The following is a 20199-nucleotide window of genomic DNA, read 5'->3' on the forward strand; positions in this document are numbered from 1 at the left end:
TTTTCTTTTGTGATACATAATCTATGTGGAAAGGCAGGTATATCCCATTTTAAAAGATCTATGAAAAGGAGTTATACCTACCCTCCTCATTCTCTGGAGGTTTGCCCTCCACAACAAATCCCAGGTTCTTGGGGTTGACATGGCTCTCAGGCACTCTGACCCTCTGCCTCACTACAGGTTTACTGTTCTTAATACGCTGGCTGTACTGCCTGGCCAGGTGAAATACCTTGTTCTTCATTATTTCCATATCTTGCAGAATTAGGTCTTCTTCTGAACCCGATCTTAGGGAGATCTTTGGTAAAGGAGAATGCTTTATTCTGTGTTTTTCCTGGAAATTGTGATTGCTTTTTGTGCTGCTCTCCATCTCATTATCCTTGACTCGGTAGTTATTAAATGGTGGAGAGGTTGAGCATCTTTCTCCAGCCAGGCTGTTGTCAGACTCCTCTGATATCAGCAGGGGTTGCCCACATTTGCTACCATAGCTCTCACTTTGGTTTGGTATTTGGTTAGGACCGGACATTTTGAAATGCCCATGCTTGCTATCCTTAGGAGCATCCTGAGGGTTCTCTGAAGCCTTAGTGACCTCAATGTCTTGCCAAACATTTATCATCTGAGATAAGGGCCTGAAGTCTTCATTTTTGCCGATCACCTCATCAACTGAGGTATCACTGCCATGTATAAAAGCTGGAATCTCTATGTCTGGTTCATTGGAGTTCTTTTCTTTGTCCAACTGTGGAAGGTCAAAAACTGCCCAGGAAGCTGGTCTGGTGCTTGAGACTGTCCTGTGAAGTGCCACATCGGTAGGGAGGCCATCGATCTGACGGCTCAGATTTCTGACCAGTCCTGCAGGGATATAGGAGAGGCTCTCCCTGCGTTTGATACTGAAATTGGCATCCTGGTGCTCCGCTTGCTCATAGTATTGCTTGATCTTGTGGATGAGCATTCTGTCCTTTTTAGAAAGTGTGTCTTGCATCATTGGTGGTCTTTGTTCTGGTGTGACTGTCCTGTTTGTGATGGTGCTTGAGGTCAATTGTTCAGCTAGGAGTTTGAAACAAATTGGCTCTGGGGAGAAACAGTCTAATTCGTGAGCCTTCTCCTTTTCCAACTGATCAGCACTGAGGCTGAGAACACTACTCCTCCTACTGCCTGTTTGTGATGAGGGGTGCCCAAAGGAGAACTCATCAACTACCATGCTGTTTCTTCGAGAAAGGCTGGTAGCAAACCGCTCAGCAATAGCACTGGCTTTGTCAAGAACAGATGTAGGTAAGATGGTGGTAGATTCGGTCATTGACAAAACTTCCTCTTCTTCATCATCATCTTCGTCTTCCTCAGGGTCATTGACATCCACAGAAAGGTTTTGGCTTGATGGAGTCCTTTCATTCTCCAGTTGGACCACACTCTGGATGGGGGGCAATAACTCCACACTGCTCTCTATAATCTCTTCTCCCTCTCTGTCTCCATCTAGGGCAGTTTCAGGGTAAAAGGGCAGCTGAAGTCCCTTTGTCTCTTCTGTGTCTCCAGGCAGAGAAAAGCTCTGTGAGCAGTGATCCCCAGAAGAATCCTAGGGAGCAGATGGAAAATGACTCACTGTTTCAGGAGGATGGGACTCATCAAATTAGGACAAACAAGATAAAGATAATATCAGCCAACATTAATGAGACTCAATTAGCTTGACAAGAGCCAACGGAAGAAAACAATTACCATAGTGACTCTTCTTTATTTTTGTTATTGTCAGTATTGCAAAATAGTTAAGCAAATGTTTTGAAGTTAACCGACTTCTATAGTGTAAGAAATGCTGCATAATTTGAATTCCACTAATTTTATTTTTTATATGAAGTGCAGGCTCATTTCGAGCACCTGTTGTCTGATGCTGACTGTTCTTGGAGTCATAAGGAAATAAGGAAATTAGGACTGCAGAGCAGAGATAAGGCACAAGAGAACAGTGTTGTCAGGTCTGGGTAAGAAGCAAATGTAATGGAGACACTGGTCATATCAGGGTTTTTTTTTTTTTTTTAAATAAAGAAAGAAAAAAGTTAAAAAAACATAATGAACAAGGTGCTTAGCAGGGGAACTTGCATACTCACCCAGTTAGACTTTAGATACATTTACATCTATTGTTGTTTTAATTGATTCAAATTAAAGTTGTAATCACAATGAGCAATAAGCAATATTGTTTTTGGATACCCTGATATTTCTTTTTACAATAAACAATACTAATCACATTAGGTTTTTAATTTGATGGAACAAAAGCATTCATTGTCAAAGCCCGTAGCTGTGCTTCACCTTTTCAGCAAGAACCCAACTCTCTTCTTGTTCCTCTTCAGGTGTTGCACTTCTCTTGGACACCAGCTCATTTTCCTCACTGGCCTCATCCCTGTTTCCATCCTTAAAAGAGAAACAGAAAAAAAGAACAGAAGCATGAAAATGTTATGCAACTGTAATACTAATATTGTCATGTTGAACGTGCCTACAGGAAGGCATCCTATCTGAAGGGAATGCTCTTTAGTTCAGTATCTGTGCAGCAGTTCATCCTTTTACAAACAGTTGCAATCTGTATGAAGGCTTCAGAGATTTTTTGTGTTTTAACAAGACAACTGACCTTTAGTGACTGCTTCTGTGATGGGATAAAATCAAACATAATGGAAACCTTTGGTAAATTTGATTATAGGAGGCAGAGAGCCATTTTCAAAAGCTGCCCTCCTCTCACCTCCAAAATTTGAGAGTGAAATTTTCCTTTGATGTCAAACTTCAATCACAGAATCCAACTGATATTGCATAGCCCTCAGAACATTATACAAGAGGTTGTATTAACACAATTACTTCTGCTTTAGATTCTAAAATTTACATTACATTTTTTTAATTTTGCTTAACATGTACCGTAACATGCATATCTTCACACATCTATACATTTAAAAGCACACGAGTTAACAGTTATTGTTCAGTTCTTTGATGATCATTATTTTCTCTAATAATTGGTTGAGCACTCTCACACATACATAAACCCTCTGAGCACTAACCTAGTGAGCTCACACACTCACTTTCACATATACGTATCCTGGTGACCCATGTAGACCTTCATTTAACATAATAACATAGTTAGCTCTGATGAATAGCCATGCATACAGGTGCAGAACAACACCCTTAAGAGATGCAACATGTACTGTGAGAAACAGATGGATTACAATGGCAGCACCGTCAGTGGCATTAGCAGACCTCAGATGCAGCATGCAACAGATGGAAGTTTGACCAACAGGGATGTTTACTGGGGTGGGTGGAGGGGTGTGGGGTTAAGACATGAAACAGAAGCATGCAGATGGTGACAGTGAGTCTCACCGTTGGGACCTGAGTGAAAAGCAAAGCTCTGGCCTTATAGTGCCAGCAGGAGATGGCGGCCAACACTGAGCTGGCAAAGTCAGCTACCTGCTCGTCCTTCACCAGAATCTCCTCCTCCTCCTCTTCGCCACTCCCTCCCTGCTCCTCCACCACCTCGCTTTCTTTTTCCTCCTCTTTCTCTTGCTGGAATGGGGTTTCCAGCCTGTGGACTTCCAGGTTGGTCACACTTAGCCGGTCCAAGGAGTTTGTCCGGAGATGGAACCACTCAGACCTGCTACCCTCTGTGGTGGGCACCTCCTGATTGCCCTGGCTGGAGCTCAGAATGGTCACCCTACCCGCAGTTTGCAGAGGGAGCCGGCTGCTGTCCACCAACAAAGTGCCCACACTGTCTGCATGCTGGACGTGAAGTGATAGAGTTATGTGGGTGTAATCTTGCACAAACCTCACTGGTACACTCCAATATCAGCCTGCCTGGAGCTAAAGGTACTGCTTATGATGTAATCCAAATTACATGCATGCAAGATTGGAAGGCACATCCATTTCAGTCTTCCTAACTACATTTTCAGATACTTTATATTGACTCATTCACCCTGGGTTTTCCAATCACAGGTATGCTGACTTTTTAAAATATAAGCTTAGAAAAAAGTGCTTAGTCAATCCCTTGAAGCTTATCTTTTCAGAGCATTTTAGACACACCGTCACAGCTCCTTCAAATGCAATGGAATTGGGAGGTAAAATATTAATCAAGTAATGGTTGTGTGTGCAGGCTTACCTTGAGAGTTCCTACAGGATTATGAAGAATGTGGATCACGAGATGGTGAAAGAGGAAAAAAATTGACATAAAAAAAGGGGTCAACAAATAGTACTACATGGCTCTGCCTATCATGTCCCACAGCAATTCTGGAAATTTTGTTTTAGCCACACCGAACACCGGATCATGGCATCAGTAAAGGAGACCAGCACGTCAGTAAAGGAGACCAGCATAAGGAGGATTTCAATGGTAATCAAATTAGATCAGATTTGGATGAGAAACTCCCCTACTTGAGCCACATGTTGCTGCCTAAGAGGGATTCACTTGTCCCCTGACTTATTTTCTGTGTGAAGGACAGAGACAGCCCTGTCATGCAACTGACAACTTTCAGGTGGTCATAAAAGAGAAAGAGTGCCAGAGAACAGATGGACGAAATGGTTGGAATTTTTCTTTTATTATCTGCAAATTAAAATGCATAATAGAGGAGTGCTGATCAGAGGTCAAAACTAAGTCTGCAGTCACTAAGGAAGTGACATGACAAAGTCCTTCGCTGATGGGCTCCATAATTAACATCATTGTGTGTGCAGGTGGTGAATGGATTTGTGCTCTTTGATCTCCTGCAGGAGGGCCCACTTGGCTAGTGGAAGGATTTGAAACAAAGCGAGGTGAGGTTGACAATGGGAAGGATGGAGCACATGGCTCCCATATGAGAGATTGCAAGTGCTGATGACCCTGTCCCTGCTGTGGACCTAATGATGGAGGGGCAGGACTTGGGCTTTGAACTTTCCTTCTTATGTTTGCAAATCGCTAGCTTCTCAGGAGATGTCCTCATTACTACTTTGACCAAATCGTTTGTCTTTATTTTTATTCATTTATTTGGAAGTAAAGCCCTGATCTTGGTTTTGGTGCCACAACTTCATTTTTAAAACTGAATTAACACTATGCAGACATAAATGGTTTTAAACACTGAAATCATTCTTTTTTTCAAATAAGGGACTTTCAAACGTAGACCATCCTTAACTTCTGTTAAGCAGTTATTATTCTTGTATAACATGAAACTTGATTCAGTAAAATACTTGATACAACAAAACAAAAAGACATTACCTTTTGTACTGCTCACACTCATTGGCTCTGTGAGAAAAGAGAAGAGAAAAATGGGCATTTAGGCTTCATCTAAGTAAGGAAATATTTGAAATGTAGACCATTAAATCTGATCATTGCCCATTTGAAACCCCCGCCTCATTTAAATCATATGTTCAAAATATGTCTCATAATGAAGGAATCACTGACCACTAGAAACGTGCAGTCTAAATTTGTGTGCAGTAAATGTGCAGTCACAATTAAATCAAAGCATCTAAACCTAACTAAAGACAAATAAAACCCTTTTCACTGGCCAGTCTGACCTGAGCGCCTTCGCCCCTTCCGTGCTTCAGCGGGGAAGGCTTCACTCTGATCAGAGCCAAGCTTCTTTGACCTCTCAGGACTGTAGCGATATTTCACTGGGCCTAGAGAACAAAATGAGAGAGAGAGCAAGAGAGAGAGACACACACACACACACAAACACACACACACACCCACACACAGATTAACACAAATAAAATATTGTGCAGTATCATGCAAAGATACTTTGTCTTAGTTAATAAGAAATTAACTTTTCACATTTCATATACGTACACATAATACTCCCCTGTGCATTTAACTCCCCATTCACGTATATAAAAAACAAGCAAACAAAAGCACACCACAACCCAACAACTCACGAGAAGATCTCATGTCCAAGATGGCGTCTTTGGCCTAAATGGAAGAGTGCAAGATGCATCTTAAAAACTGCACATCACAATAACATTCATTCGTGTTATATGGTTTCTAGAAGCTCGCATACTTTCTGTGGTATGATGGCATGATGGTTTTCCAAAATCAGTCGCTTTATGTGATGGGCCCACAGCCTTTTCTCCTCCACAGTTTTGGCCTAAGGATGGCCAAAAGGTAGGCATCACAAACCAAGTCAATGAAGACTGGGTAATATAAGGGGCTGTGGTTCTTTGATGGATTATTTGTGAAGAGTTCATGTAGGGTTGCCTCACATACCTGCATTGTGTGAGGTTGTTTGGGGTGCTTGTAGTGGGTCACACTGAAGCGAAGGGAGTCTTTGGCACTTTCAATCAACATTAGAGTGGAACACTGAAAATAATACACAAAATATCAGAACAATAGGATTAGGGTCCAGTAGAAGGCCCTGACCATGATCTCAGTGAGAAGGTAAGAAAGCAGGCCTAACTAACCCCTGCCAATTAGCAATGCACCAGCACATTTTGCAGCAGTTTTAAGCCTTTCCCAGATTGGTGGTGCCAACTTGTCATAGAGTACAGAAGTACTATAATGTAACCACTGGCCTTCACTAAACTGAGCTATGAATGGGCAAAAATAGATATTTAGGGCTATAAATCCCTAGCATCCCACTCAGCCATGGATCACCCAGTACCGTGATATGGTTCTTGTAGACATAATGTTCTCTGCTCTTCTTGGTGATTAGGAGCATCTTTTCAAAGAGAAAGAGTGTCCTCTCGTTCTTTGCTCGGTGGACGTGAAAGGTTCCTTCAAGAACCAGTTCGCCATAGGTTGTGAGGTCAGGGCCTTTCCAATTGATCAGGAGGGACTGGATCTCCTACAGAAAAGCAGACATGGTCCCCATCAGCATGGACCATAAATTAGGACCTGAACCAAATGGCCTACGCTCCATTGTCCCATTCAAACCCCTCCTACTGACTGTAGCACATTGGTAGCTTAACACTTGACAGCTCTAGGAGTTCAGAGAATGGTGCATTATGTTTAGGGGATTGAAGGCATTTGTTGTTTCTTGAAAGCCTCTGGATGTTGGCATAGTAAACTACCGTGTCCATCGACATACCTGCTGACAGGACTTTAAGAAACCTATGAGCTGGTTAAATTTAGCATCTCTGAATCCCTTGATTCCTTACATTTATATCACAAAAAACTTTGTAAAGGCTAGCTTGGTTCTGCAGCAGTGCTCTGGGTGTTTGGACTCACACAGGGTACGTGTGTCATTGCAAGGTAAATGGGTCATTTCAGACCAATTACTCATGTTCTTTTAAATGCTAATGGCCCTGCTCTGACCTTATGTCTCTGAAGGACTGATTCATCAGACATACAAAAATGAAACAACAACATGTCATTTTACTGAAATTACTGACATTTTCTGTAAAAATGTTCTCAAGGCATTGTTTGCTTTTGCATGTACAGTAGTAGAGTTGTAGTTTAAATAAATGACCCAAGCATTGACCCAAATACGATGAACATTTTTCTTTTCATATCTGGTCTAATTAAGAAGACCAGCTATGCTCCCTGTTCCTTGACATGAATTAAATAATGCCTCCCGGTAACAGCAATGATTTGTAGAAGTAAAGTCATTTCAAAAGATCATGTAATAAAAACATGAATTAGAAATAATTAAAAAGGAGCACCTTTCCTAAAGTGCTTCATAAATCACTGAACAATACATAACCATGTGCAATTAAGCCAAGCAAATGTAAAGCCACACTTTAGGCACAATACTAATATTCATCAGACTTCATAACACAGCAGGGTTCTTTGCTTGTAAACCTGCATTTGTGTTATATCTATGGCATTTAGCTGACGCTTTTATCCAAAGCAATTATGACTGAATACAATTTGAGTAACTGAGGGTTAAGGGACTTGCTCAAGGGCCCAACAGTGGCAACTAAGCAGAGATGGGGTTTGAACTGGCAACCTTCTTACTGCTAGTTAATCACATTATCCACTACAACTGCCCCAGTGTCAGTGAAGGCATGCTGCCAGTCACCTGCAGTCTCACAGCATGCTCGTGTTTTCTCTTCATGTCATTGATGTACCAGGCCACCCCTGTCATGGTGTCGATGGCATCTTCCACCACTTCATAGCCCTCCTCCTCAGGGTCAAAGTGTTTGGCAATCTCCTGAGACAGTGACAAGACAAAACACAGTGAGAGATGAAGATCTTCAAGGCTGTTTTGTTGTAAAAATAAAACAAACAAACAAAAACTAATGAATGCTAAGAAAATAGTCGTCTGAGACTTTTATGGATTCATTGATGATGGCAATATCAATCGACAAGATATTGCAAGGGGAGAGAACATAAGCCACATGTGGTGTGTGAAAGGAAAAATTAAGTATTTAAATCCATAATCCAAGACCCACATTTACTTTACATCTGTGTCTTTCTTTCTTCCTGTAGTTCACAATTCATTGATTCATTCTGTCATTCAATAAGGTTTATAATCACAATCAGAAATCTGAACAAAATCACAGGTACATCAAATATAAATAAGATGAAGAGAGGGGGAAAAAAGGAATTTAGTATTAAATGCAGCCATCTCTACAGCACCATATGAATGGCAAGCAGCTCTGCATTCAGTGGTTAAGTGGCACATGCCTGTAACAGAAGATGGTACTTCAGGATTCTCTGGACGGGCTTGAGCAGGTAGGCGCCCAAAGGAAGGGAGCACGCTAGAGATGCCTGCCGGTCCCGGAAGAACTTGGCCAGAGTCTTATTCCTCATACACTCTGTGAGAGTAGCTACTGAGCTAAGGGGGAAAATGAGGGACAGGGATTGGTAAGGGATTAAAAGACAACTGAACCACACAGCCCCACAGAGACATGCTTTGGCAGGGGCTAATGAGCTCAACCATGCAACTCTGCATGGTTGACATGGTTTCACATATGGTATGGAACCACAGTACAGCAGGGTAGTGGACATGGAAACAACCATCAGAATGACAATACACATACCCTCCCACCCCCCCTACTGAGTCAGATGACACATCTTCTCCTCTGAGATGTCAATTAACAAGACTCCCCCCTCAAGTCTTGATGAAGCTGGAGACGTGTGCTAGTGGAGCAAGACGCCAGAAAGCTGATGGCGTGAGGATGTTGTCACTCTGTTGGGGCTGCCTTTTATGTCACAGGGGGAGGAGAGTTAATCGAGATCTCAAAGGAGCCAATGTGTCATCTGCCTCAATGATCACTCACAGTGTGGAGCAAATCACTCAGGAAAAGAAATGTCGCTCATCCACTTACTTCGGGTAGTTTGTGCAGTACTGAGTGTAGATGTCAAAATACTGGCTCTGCAGATAGGAAAAAGAAAAAGAGAACTGGTGTATTGAATAGATTAGGTGTGAGAAACACTGCATGCATTTATACTGAGACTTGTTCTTTGTACCTTATTCACAAAGCAAGAGGCGATGGCCACAGGATCACTGTTACACATTTCTAAAGACTGTAACAGCTCACTGTGGAGAGAAAAAGTGATGAAGTGACAAAATGTGTATAATTGTATACTGACCATTTTAAAACACTGCACTGAGAGGCTAGCTGAATAAAGACTAGTTATATTCAAGACAGACATCGTAAGATGAATCATATTTACTTGATTTTCTATGCATCTCAAATATAGCCATGCAAAACAATTCCAGCTACCAGTCTGAAGGTAACACACTATATATATTATATATAAAAAAAAAAAAAAAAAAACCAACCACACAAACACACACAATATATATAAAAATAAAATCACACCCACACAATGTAAAGATGGCAGTATATTTATATCTATATAGAGATATACTGTATGTGAAAGCCAAATAGCTTTGGTGAGTGATTAGAGGACTTTTGTCCAAGACAATGTATAATAGGTAAATCGATAGAGCAAATATTAAAATTCAAAACTGCAGAATCTGAAACTACACAACAATTTTGTTTGCCTTTACATAAAAGGCTCTTTATGTATCTACTGAAAAAAAGTCTTTAAAAAACAAATTAATGAAAGTAAACTTTATAGTACAATCATATCTCAGGTTATTCAAAAGTGACCATATTTGTGAGATTACTGATAAAACCTGATGCTACAGCATATAGAGACTGATCTCAAATCTAGAGTTTTATTTAACACTTTATTCAGGCAGTACCTTCTTCTGACCATTGTGCACAATGTTTAGGAACCCCTTTATTATACCACAAATATAAAACCTGTCAAAACCCCCAATAATAATTGCCATGCTATAGGCCACAGTTTATTTTGGTATATTGTCCCCAGTCCACAACCACAGTAGGTTTCAGCAGTATATCATATTTAATACACCATTAAAGTGGCTTCAGTTAGTGACCACCTCAAGCAAGCACTATATGGCTCATGCTCCCCCCATGTAGAAAGACAGTGGTGGGAGAACACATGATGATGTTAAGCCCATGTTGTGCCTTTGCTGCAGTGTTATAGGTAGAGATGTCTAAAAATGAGCAAAACCCAATTTAGAAAGCCTACAAAGCATGCCCTTCTAAAAGAAAACAGACAAATAATTCTATAATTTATGTATGTATGTATGTATGTATGTATGTATGTATGTATGTATGTTTGTTTACATTAATGGCAGCCAACAAGGCAGTGTGTGTGGCTTTTAGGAGTTTTACTGTTTGAGATGCATATTCCCAACTGTGTGCATTCTTGTCAGATCAGTGACAGGTTAATATGCCAGCACAGCATATCCATTTAAACACAGCACCTGTAAAAGGTCTCTTGTGACAAAGTAAAGCCTCATTCCACATGTCAACAACATGCTGACCAAAACAAACAGTCACGCTATAGTATACATATCCCACACACATACACACACACATGCGCGCACAAACCCACAGATACCACCACCCCACGCACACATGCATATAGTCACAGAGCCACTCTCCCGCCCACACACACAGTAAAATCCTTCATTAGAGATTTCCCTTCTTTCCACAATGTGTCAGCAGATCAGAGCAAATTGTTTTAAAAAATTACTTTGCCTTAAATGGCCATTTGCCATAAAGGTCAACATGTTAGTCCAATTAAGGTACACCTTGTGACTTACGCAAGGACTTAAGTTGTTGTCATTTAGAGTAACTGTTTCTCTGATAGGTTAATGCTCAGGCCTTCTTTAAATGCCCTTTATGGCTACAGTGAAGTCAGTTGACATAAAGGTCTTGTTGGAGAACTATCTGGATTAATCTGACACTCTCTGGTTTCCTGAGTTACATGTACTATGGCTCATCTTGTATCAAGTACTGCTTTTACATAGTACATGAAGGTGATTCTTACCTGTTAAATTCATAGATGACTTCAATGTTCCCAAACAGGGAACAAACCTGCTCAGGCTTAATAGGCAAGTCTCTAGTGTCTATAATGTGAGCCAGGTAGTCCTGTAAAACAGCAATTAGAGAAAAAGATTTTAAAATTCATTCATGTCATTTATGGAGCATACCTCTCTTCAGTCTTTTTAGGCACGTTTTGAAGATTAAGATTAGTCTAATACCTAGACTAAAATGGACTTTTAATGACTCTAATATTTAGTCCAAGACCAATTTAATCCATATCTAGGACCTGGAATATAACCTCCCTAAAATTACAGTGTGTTACAGCTTTACACAGACATAAAGTGTGATGCCTGTAGGATGTCAGCAGAGGGCAGTAATGTGTTACATGATTTGCTCCATAGCTCTATTGGTGTATCCAGACCAATTGAGAAGTGACCTTTCGCTATTTTTCTTCATTTATTCCATAAAACCCAGTGGCAGCATCTGCTTATGATCTAAGGCATCTTGTTTATTTCCCCATGTCCCAAACTTGAACAGTTACCAGACATGGACACAAGAATCCTGGCATACATAAGTAATCAGGAAGCATTTCACTGCTAAGAATACCAGTGTTGACCCTCATTTTTTTCATGCTTATTTTAGGGTCTACATGTGTTTTTCTTTCAAGTTTAAAGTAAAAGTGGTTAGCAAAGTTTCCCCAAAACCTTTCAAAACTTTTCATAGAAACTGTAATAAAAACAGGTTACTGCAGTGTGTGGTAGTGTGCAACTTTTTCTTGTACTCACATGCCCAGCTTCCTACACACATGCAGCTAGACATGAGCACACAGACAGGCAAAGAGAAAGACACACGGAAACCGCTTTTGCTATTATTTTCTGTTCTGGGGAATTCCACTCGTGTGAGTGTTTCTTAAGGCAGGATGAAGCAGGACCACACATACAGAGCCTACTGCTCAAATAAGAAAGCAGCATTAAGGACAGAGCCTGTAATCCATCTTTCAGACCACTAGAGGTTACAGTGGGAAACCCAATCATTTTTCATAATACTAACACTGTCAAGGTCTATGAGAGATTCTGCTCATTCCATCACCATTTTAAAATTCAGAGAGACAAACTTTCAAGTGTATACTCAAACTATATAATACAGCCCAACGGGGTCCCACAACATTATTTGTTACTGTCAGAACATTGGTCTCTGCAATACTGTTGCTGTAGAAGGGCTCAACATGGACACAAATTATGTCCTTTTTTGTATTCTTTGAGTATCCTTTACAATTTTTAAGAAGTTTCAGGTATTCACAATAAATATTTAAATGGATAATGACAAATTAAGGCACTCATGCAATCTAACAAAATTTTGGTTAAAGTTTCACCTGATTTATATTGACCAATTTCACATTAACTGCTTATCAGAGGGTTTCTGCAAGGTCATACAGAGCAGGATTTTGTCCATGCTTAAGCAGTTCTAGACTTCTGACAGCAATTCAGAAATGTGAATTTGCTTTAATATTGGATAAAACACCAATCCTAGGTATCAATATTACCAGGAGTATGAAAAAATAAGAACACCACCTATATCATGAAAGTAATTTCAGCTTGTGTGCACCAGTATGAGTATGCTATCCTCCAGCACTTGGTATTGTAGGCAAATAGGAATCAGGTTAAGATTTTGATATTTTGGGGGACTGGAGTTCTTGAGTAACATGCAACACCTATAAGTGTGACCAAATAACACCATACAGGGCTCATTCTAGTCTGCTCTGGAGAGTGAGGGACACCATATTTGGGCATTTTGCAGTAGTTTATGTCTGCCCTGCCCATGGAGCCCAGAGAAGGATGATCAGACCACAAGCCACGAGTAGCACAACTCCATTTTTGCTCAGTGAGAGCATCGAACTGTGGAGAGAGCCAAGGGATGGGGAAATGCAAGCACTACTTAATACAAGCAGCAGTTCATTTCCTGCATCAAGACAGGTTTAAATCCCAGCTGCATTCGGTTACTGGTTATAGGTTTGAATCCCAGCTTTGGTTGAGTTTGGTTACTGGAGGTAACTGAGAAATCAATTAATCAGAAGCTTGCAGGGTGGGGAGGTGGCAGGGTCTGAATGAGTGAAATCACACGGTCTGCTCCATGCATGCTCATAAAAGCATGAAAGAAAGTTGCAGATTAATTGGTTCAGAGCAGAGTATGACTTTATATTTATCACAATGCAAAAGCCTTTTGACCATAATCTCTTGCATGCACTGCATATTTATCCAGGAATAAAAAACACCTGTATTTGAAGATTCCCATTTGAAATACATTTTTATTCTTTGTTTTTTTGGATTTGGTATTTTCTTCAGCATTGTTGGAAAATGGTAGTCAGCTCCAGCCATGAGTCCCTCCTGTGGATGTGTACTTGAGCTAGGGGCACAGAGGTCCTGACAGGTGATGATGAAGATGAATAGAGCAGGATTCAGCCCTTCACCAAATTTCCCATCTGTGGGGGAAATCCATTTGGAATCACTGCAAGGTTGCGGAATGAAAAGTGCAGCAAGTTGCAGCAGCCACAGAAAGGGAGGAATATAGGCACATTCCAGTATAGGGCGCAACACCTGCAGAAACCTCAAAAACCCCCAAAGAATTCTCATATTCAGCAAATGGTCCTGCTAGCAGAGGCACCAGTCACAGCTAACACTATGCTATTGTGTGGAAAGACTCATGAACTGCTACTGTGTGGTTAACGCCAAAGCTCTACAGCCTGCTGTTTTGTTGTGGGTAGGACAAGAATTATACGGCTATAAAAGACAAAACTGGGCACAGCACAGGACTTTACTCCAGCCATGTTATTACCCAGAAGTGGCTTAAATACACCAGGGCCACCTGCTGTTTCAAGGCAATTAGATCAATGAACAGAATCATTGGGTCACTGATGAAGAGCAGAAACAGGCCCTACAAGGACCAGATTATATATTTTACATTTGTTGATGGGCTATATGATAATTTTATACTGGAAACGATATTTCCAAGCAAAGAATAGGAATCTAAAAATCTATATGTTCTCCTACTAATGTTTCAAAACTTTACAAAAGCATGCATCCACTATTTCTGGCCATCTAAGTTCACAAACTAACAGAATGGTTGGTTATAAAATGGCTGTGCTGATTGGCATGTTATACCAGGTGACTACCATAGGTTCTCTTACGTTTGTGACATTTTAAAACCAATTCAACCTAGCAGCATGATGGCTAAGGAGCTGGTGCCAAAATGGGACTCTGAGTAGTGTGAAAGTGATGGCTATGTACAGTCAGGCATTTCTCAAATCAAAGTAATCTATAAACATTGTTGTGCATTGATCATCATATTCAGAGGTAATTCAACAAATCTATTCATCCACCTTATCTGAAGGAACATGCCAAGGGTATTTCACTCAGATCATACAACCTGAGTCTTTGGTATCTCAGGAAGTCCCAAAACAAACAGTTATCATTGACATACACATTAGAACATTATAAAAAATAAGATAAAAGGTAGCAAACAGAAAGAGGTAACTGAGGCAGTCACATTCTATTTATGGCTATGGTACCATTTACAATGTGGGATTTATGACACTGATAAACAAGTCCATAGACAGGGAAGAATGATCATAATTTAGATCATGGATTGTGAATGGGTGTTAAGAAGAACCTGATATGGTTTTTTGGGAAGATCGCCCACTCCTACTTCTGTTTATTGTTAGAGCAGTACTGCATCCTCAGCATAGTATTGCTGTAGAAAAAATATAAACCAGTTGATTTGGAAGCCTCAAAATGAAAGAAATCCCTGCTCACCAATCCACACAAACCTCTGTTTTATGATGTTCCAGTTTGGGATTTTGTAAATTTTTTGGGATACAATTACCATTCCTACAAATGTAATTATATTATATATTTCTTATGATTTTAATACCATCCTGCTGTAATATATTAAGTAAAGTGGCAGCCATAGCACACAGTCTTCACAATCTTTTATTATAAACAGCTCCTAGGCATCAAAACTCAATAATGTGCAATATAATCAGAAAACCAACAAAAAGAGGCAGTCAATTTGTTCTCCTTTCCAACCAGAGAAAACTGCACAAGCTTCAGCTAAACCAATGAACCCTGAGAAAGATTGCAGATGCATTAAATGTTGCTTTTCCAGGTGTAAAGTCTAGCACTTCTTGATAAAGACCAAATAAAGCCACTTCACAAAATCTTCTTTGTTGTACAAAACTGATAAACAGTCAGTTAGTTAAATTTAATTAGCTTATGAAACTGAGGATGACGAAAGAAAATAAGAAGCCAATTTTTGAAGAGTACATCTTCATGTGTGATTAAAAATACTAAATGCTAAATTTAATTGTTGTTTAATAATACTATGCATTTGGCAATATGTTCTCTTTTGACTGGCAGCATCCATACACTCTTGGCTACATGTCTGGTAAACAAGTTCCTTTAAAAAGGCAACTGTGCCAATGGGCAGGGTGGGGGTAATGTAATTGCCTGAAAGAAATCCCTTCTACTCACCTCCACAATACTGCACAAGTCCCTGACATACATCCTTTCAGTCTCAACAATCTCCATGACGACACGGTCCACGTATGTCAGCTGTGGATTGGGTATCATGGCTAAGGTGGCGACAGGCGAAGGCTCATCTGTGTTTGGCCGCAGTGGGCAGGCTCCAGCACCAAACACGCTGCTGACGTGCTGGCCCTTGGATGGGTCAAGTCTTGGCAGGGACGAGGGTCCCTCCCGTTCCTTAGCAGGGCTGAGCTCCAGGTCTATATCGGGGCCAGTGGGCGTCAAGGGCACAGCTGGGGCTGTGGGGATGTCGTGGAAAAGGCTGCCCTGGCCCTCGCCTGATGAGCCCGATGAGAGTGTGGAGATGGTGCTCACTGGCCGCTCATCCTCCGAGTGCTCAATACCGGACAGCGAGCAGCAGTCTGCCAGTGCAGGGTCATGGCCACTGACGGAGGAGTCGCTGGATAAGCGAGGAGATTCTGTCATGGAGAGAGAAAGGAGAATTTATGCAAGTTGGTAAATGTGTTTAAAATACAATGACTTTTACAGCCATCTTTTAAAATGTTATTTATTTTTATTTGTTATAATTTGTATTACTCTCAGCTGTTGACCTAAGAAGGTACCACATCTTTAAAATGGATGTTATTCAAAATGTGTCATTCATTAGCCTTAAAAAAGAAAAACTTTGCACCGACAAAGAATATGTTCACTCTGCATGAAAAACCTAACTTTTTCTACTGGAATTCCACTGTACAGTAACCAGCTCCCATAAGCCAAAAGGACCCATGATCAGTGGAGTGGTTGTCTACAGTGATTATCAACATGTTCTAATTACAGTGTTCCACATTCTGCTCAAAAAACACAGCCATTTCCTACTCTACACATGGACTGGTACCAGATGAAACACAAAGGAGGAAACAGGAGAATAAGCCTTGGGACAGAGTGGGTAGCTGGGATCTCAGGGTCTTGTTTGTGTAGAGTTAAACCACTGTTTCAGACCATAACAAACAGAGTGAGATCATCCATTTTGAGCTGGTGTAACAGTTTCTGCCTGACCCCCACCACCACCATACAGAAGAGTAAAGGCCAAAACAAAAAGTGGAAAGACGCTATCTAGTTTCTGGGATAACAATATCACATTTCAACCTCAAACAAACAATTGGTGCATATTTTTGGGGCCATGTCAATTCATTGCAAAAATCCATTTGAGGAATATCCTAATATGTCCTGTAGACAAGCCAAATGAAACTTCCTTTAAGAAATTACATTTTAATACACACACTTTCCATCTAGCTCCCACGCATCCTTGCAGTACAGACTTGTCAAAAGATGATCTCAGCATGATATCACAGAACCTGTCTGCATGTTTCATGATCAGCAGATAAGCATGCGGACTCAAGCCTCCAAATGAGTATGGCTAACTGCTGCTACTCCCCATCAGCTCTCTGTGACTCAGGGGTGATATCAGTGGCACAAAGCTGGTAGAGCCAGCTCTCTAACTCGACCTTACGGAGCCTTTAAAATTTTAGAATCTTCTACAGACAGTTTATGACGAGGTTAAGCCAAGTTAAGTTGAATGGAATGCTGTTTAGCATGGCTCATCATCAGTGTTACCACTTCCTGCTTGAAGTCAGGTTCAAATTCTCATTTCCTTTCTGCCTTTAGCAATGGCCCATGTGCCAGGCAGGGCGAGGCAGAAACACTCCTTTACGCTGCATCATGTACATGTGCATGCACACACAAGCATGCACTCATAGCTACCAAAACATTCTACTGCCCTTAGTACCAAACAATAAGATTAGCCCTCACCCTGTATTGTTGTAGTAAAATGTTAAAACTTTAAGGAAGCTGAAACAACTTAAGGTGTGCAGTCTGGGCAGGTCCTGTTAAGGATGATGTGAAATAAAGCAGCCCATTCAACCGAACAGATGTAAGAAATTATACAATGAAAATATTCACATTAAATCTGAAGGCCTGGCATGCACCAAACGCTACAACCTAGAAAGATAATGGTTTGAATGTACCAAAAGAGAAAAACAAAAACAAACAAACAAACAAACAAAAAAAACCAAAAACACTTAAGTGAAGGTAAATTGCACGCACACATCACTCTTGGGTTAAGTCAGCAAATGGAGCTGTCTCTACACTTAAATTCCCCCCAAAATGTAAATACATGCTTTGAACCACTACATATTCTGCATATTTCTGGTGCTGGATAAAAAGATCTCTGATGAGGGCAGTATTTTTACACTGATAACCTGTTGAGAAAGGTCTCCTTCCCAGATGTCTGTGCACAGACAGTTGCGTCAGCTATTTGAAGACAGCACTGTGATCACATCTGTTGTATCCAAGCCTGTGGTGCTCAGGAATGTGGAATGAGGCAGTGGACACATGCAGGCTTAGATAAGCTTGCTACAGCCTGGGCTGCTTGCCACAGAGTGAAAAACAGACACAACCAGGCTACAGCCAGTGGAGAAAGGTTTGTGTTGGAACACAGCAGAGAATGAAGATTATGCTTGATGAGTAAGGCAGTCAGAAGAGGAGGGGGAGTGAAGACAGGACTCCTCTTGTGGTATCTTGTTGTGATTAATAGTCCAACAGCAAGAACATATCCAACAGTTGGGTCAGATAGGCAAAACAGTCTCAAACAGTCTTTATGGTGGCAATTTTAATCCTATTGGGAAATTGCAGAATCTTGAAACCACAAATTTGAATAGCCGGACTTCAAGTTAGTTATTTCATTTTCCATTACAACCTCAACAGGAGGCTTATGCAAACCAGCCGTTACTTCTAATTGTTCTGTAAAATTATTTGTGCTGGTTTTGCAGACACATTAGGCCTATTCTAAAATGGGTCTGCAGTGAACATTTTGCATTGAATGTAATCTAGTCCAACACTATTTTTATTGTGTCCTGAAAAATAGACCATAGCAGTTTAAAACTGATCTACTCAAATCTTTGATGGAAGCGGAAAAATCTTTAAAAAAAAAATTCAAAGCTGGTATGGAAAATATGCTAAAAAAAAAACCACACCTTACTGCTAATAAGTAGCTAATAATTAGCCAGTGTTTTGCCAAATGAACTCCCTTAGCAGGTGGCCACATTCCAGTGAGGTCAACAACAAAATTCCTCACAGCTGAGAGGTGCAATTCACATTCTTCCACGGCTAGGATGCTTTTTGGACCCCCCCCCAAACACCCCCCCCCCACCCACCTCCCCCTCTTTAAAAGTTAGATGTTGATACAGCAAAAGTTATCAGTTAAGATACAGAGGACAGTGAGCACCTCTGTCCAGACCTCTAAGTACAATGTGAACAGAAAAGCACGGCCAATGTTTAGTAGAATGAGCAGGAAACAAAGATGTCAGAGAAACTACTCAGGGTGGGTATATTTTTTTACCCTCCAGGAAGACATTCATGTTCATAATTTCCTGACAGGGAGTGGAAGAATTTCTGTATAGAAGTGCTGTGACTTGTGCGAACGGTTATGGAAAAAGGACTCTAAATGAATTCATCATACTTTGGCACTTATAGATACATGGATAATTAAAAAAAATTCCATGTATATAAAGCATCTCAAAGTGGGAGCACTATGTCCATACAAGTCCACACAAGTGCATAATAGTTCTGTTTCTTAAGTGTTAACTATTCTGTTTAAGACTTTTTGTGTATTAGCTAAATAGAGTTGTTGGCTGTAGTATTCATTGGTGCGTTTAAATGGCTGTAGTACATATGGTGCGTTATTTTGGCAGCCTTACATTTACTGAGCTCTTCTATGGAGCAGCATCAGGCCACTTGACAAACCAAAGGGGGTGAGAGCTGACTAATACTTAACTCAAGGCAAGGGCAGTGTAGTATTTGGGAGTGTGCTGTGGAAAGCTCATACCAACATTTAGCATCGTCACTTACCACAGCTAACGAGACATTAACCTACATGACATCATAATTTAACTGACTAAAAATACTGCCTTTTCAAAAACATCTCATCACTTTTCAAATGACTGTTTTAATACTCAATTTCTTCAAAGTTTTATATTTGATCCTTTCATTAAGAATGAAAAAGGACTAATTTTGCCCCATATCAAAATCCTTAAGGCTTTTTTCCACATTATCAGTAATGTTTGTCTTAAGTATTCCTTTAAAAGCACAGTATATCAAAAAGAGCATGCCCAGAGTGCCTCTCCATGCCTCATTATGCATTCAGTAAAGCGGCTAGCTCAGATAAGGATATTCATGTTCAAATGAAACCTATAAAATTAGATATTTTTTCCAGGTACAATGTAGCATCTTCAAACCAAAGCAGGCCTATACAAAAAGAACACCAGGTTTTATGTGTGGAAGTTTGAAGGGGGAAAAAAAATAAAAAATTGTACCCCTTTACTTCAGGCTCAACCACTTTAACTGAGAAGTTTGCAGACAATGTGAAAAGCATGTACATTATAATGCAACATAATGAAGGTGT

At 40.5% G+C, this 20199-nt stretch overlaps 1 protein-coding gene across 10 annotated transcripts in view; it reads right to left on the reverse strand.

The window, feature by feature from the left end:
• Positions 1-20199, reverse strand: part of LOC113571348 (pleckstrin homology domain-containing family G member 3) — a 37095-nt gene that overhangs the window by 1770 nt on the left and 15126 nt on the right. For 9 of the 10 annotated variants that reach the window (XM_035532813.1, XM_027000222.2, XM_027000224.2 and 6 more), the window contains 16 exons: positions 15747-16219; positions 11225-11325; positions 9320-9389; positions 9178-9224; positions 8534-8684; positions 7926-8057; positions 6567-6749; positions 6173-6265; positions 5967-6053; positions 5845-5878; positions 5488-5589; positions 5189-5215; positions 4106-4116; positions 3334-3729; positions 2284-2385; positions 82-1561 (listed from right to left, as the gene is read on the reverse strand). In XM_035532813.1, the coding sequence (XP_035388706.1) occupies positions 82-1561; positions 2284-2385; positions 3334-3729; positions 4106-4116; positions 5189-5215; positions 5488-5589; positions 5845-5878; positions 5967-6053; positions 6173-6265; positions 6567-6749; positions 7926-8057; positions 8534-8684; positions 9178-9224; positions 9320-9389; positions 11225-11325; positions 15747-16219 (3489 nt within the window). The remainder of the gene's footprint in view (positions 1-81; positions 1562-2283; positions 2386-3333; positions 3730-4105; positions 4117-5188; positions 5216-5487; positions 5590-5844; positions 5879-5966; positions 6054-6172; positions 6266-6566; positions 6750-7925; positions 8058-8533; positions 8685-9177; positions 9225-9319; positions 9390-11224; positions 11326-15746; positions 16220-20199) is intronic. The other variant, XM_027000223.2, reaches the window with a different exon arrangement.

This window comes from Electrophorus electricus, chromosome 13, assembly GCF_013358815.1.
Source record: "Electrophorus electricus isolate fEleEle1 chromosome 13, fEleEle1.pri, whole genome shotgun sequence".
Lineage (NCBI taxonomy): Eukaryota > Metazoa > Chordata > Actinopteri > Gymnotiformes > Gymnotidae > Electrophorus > Electrophorus electricus.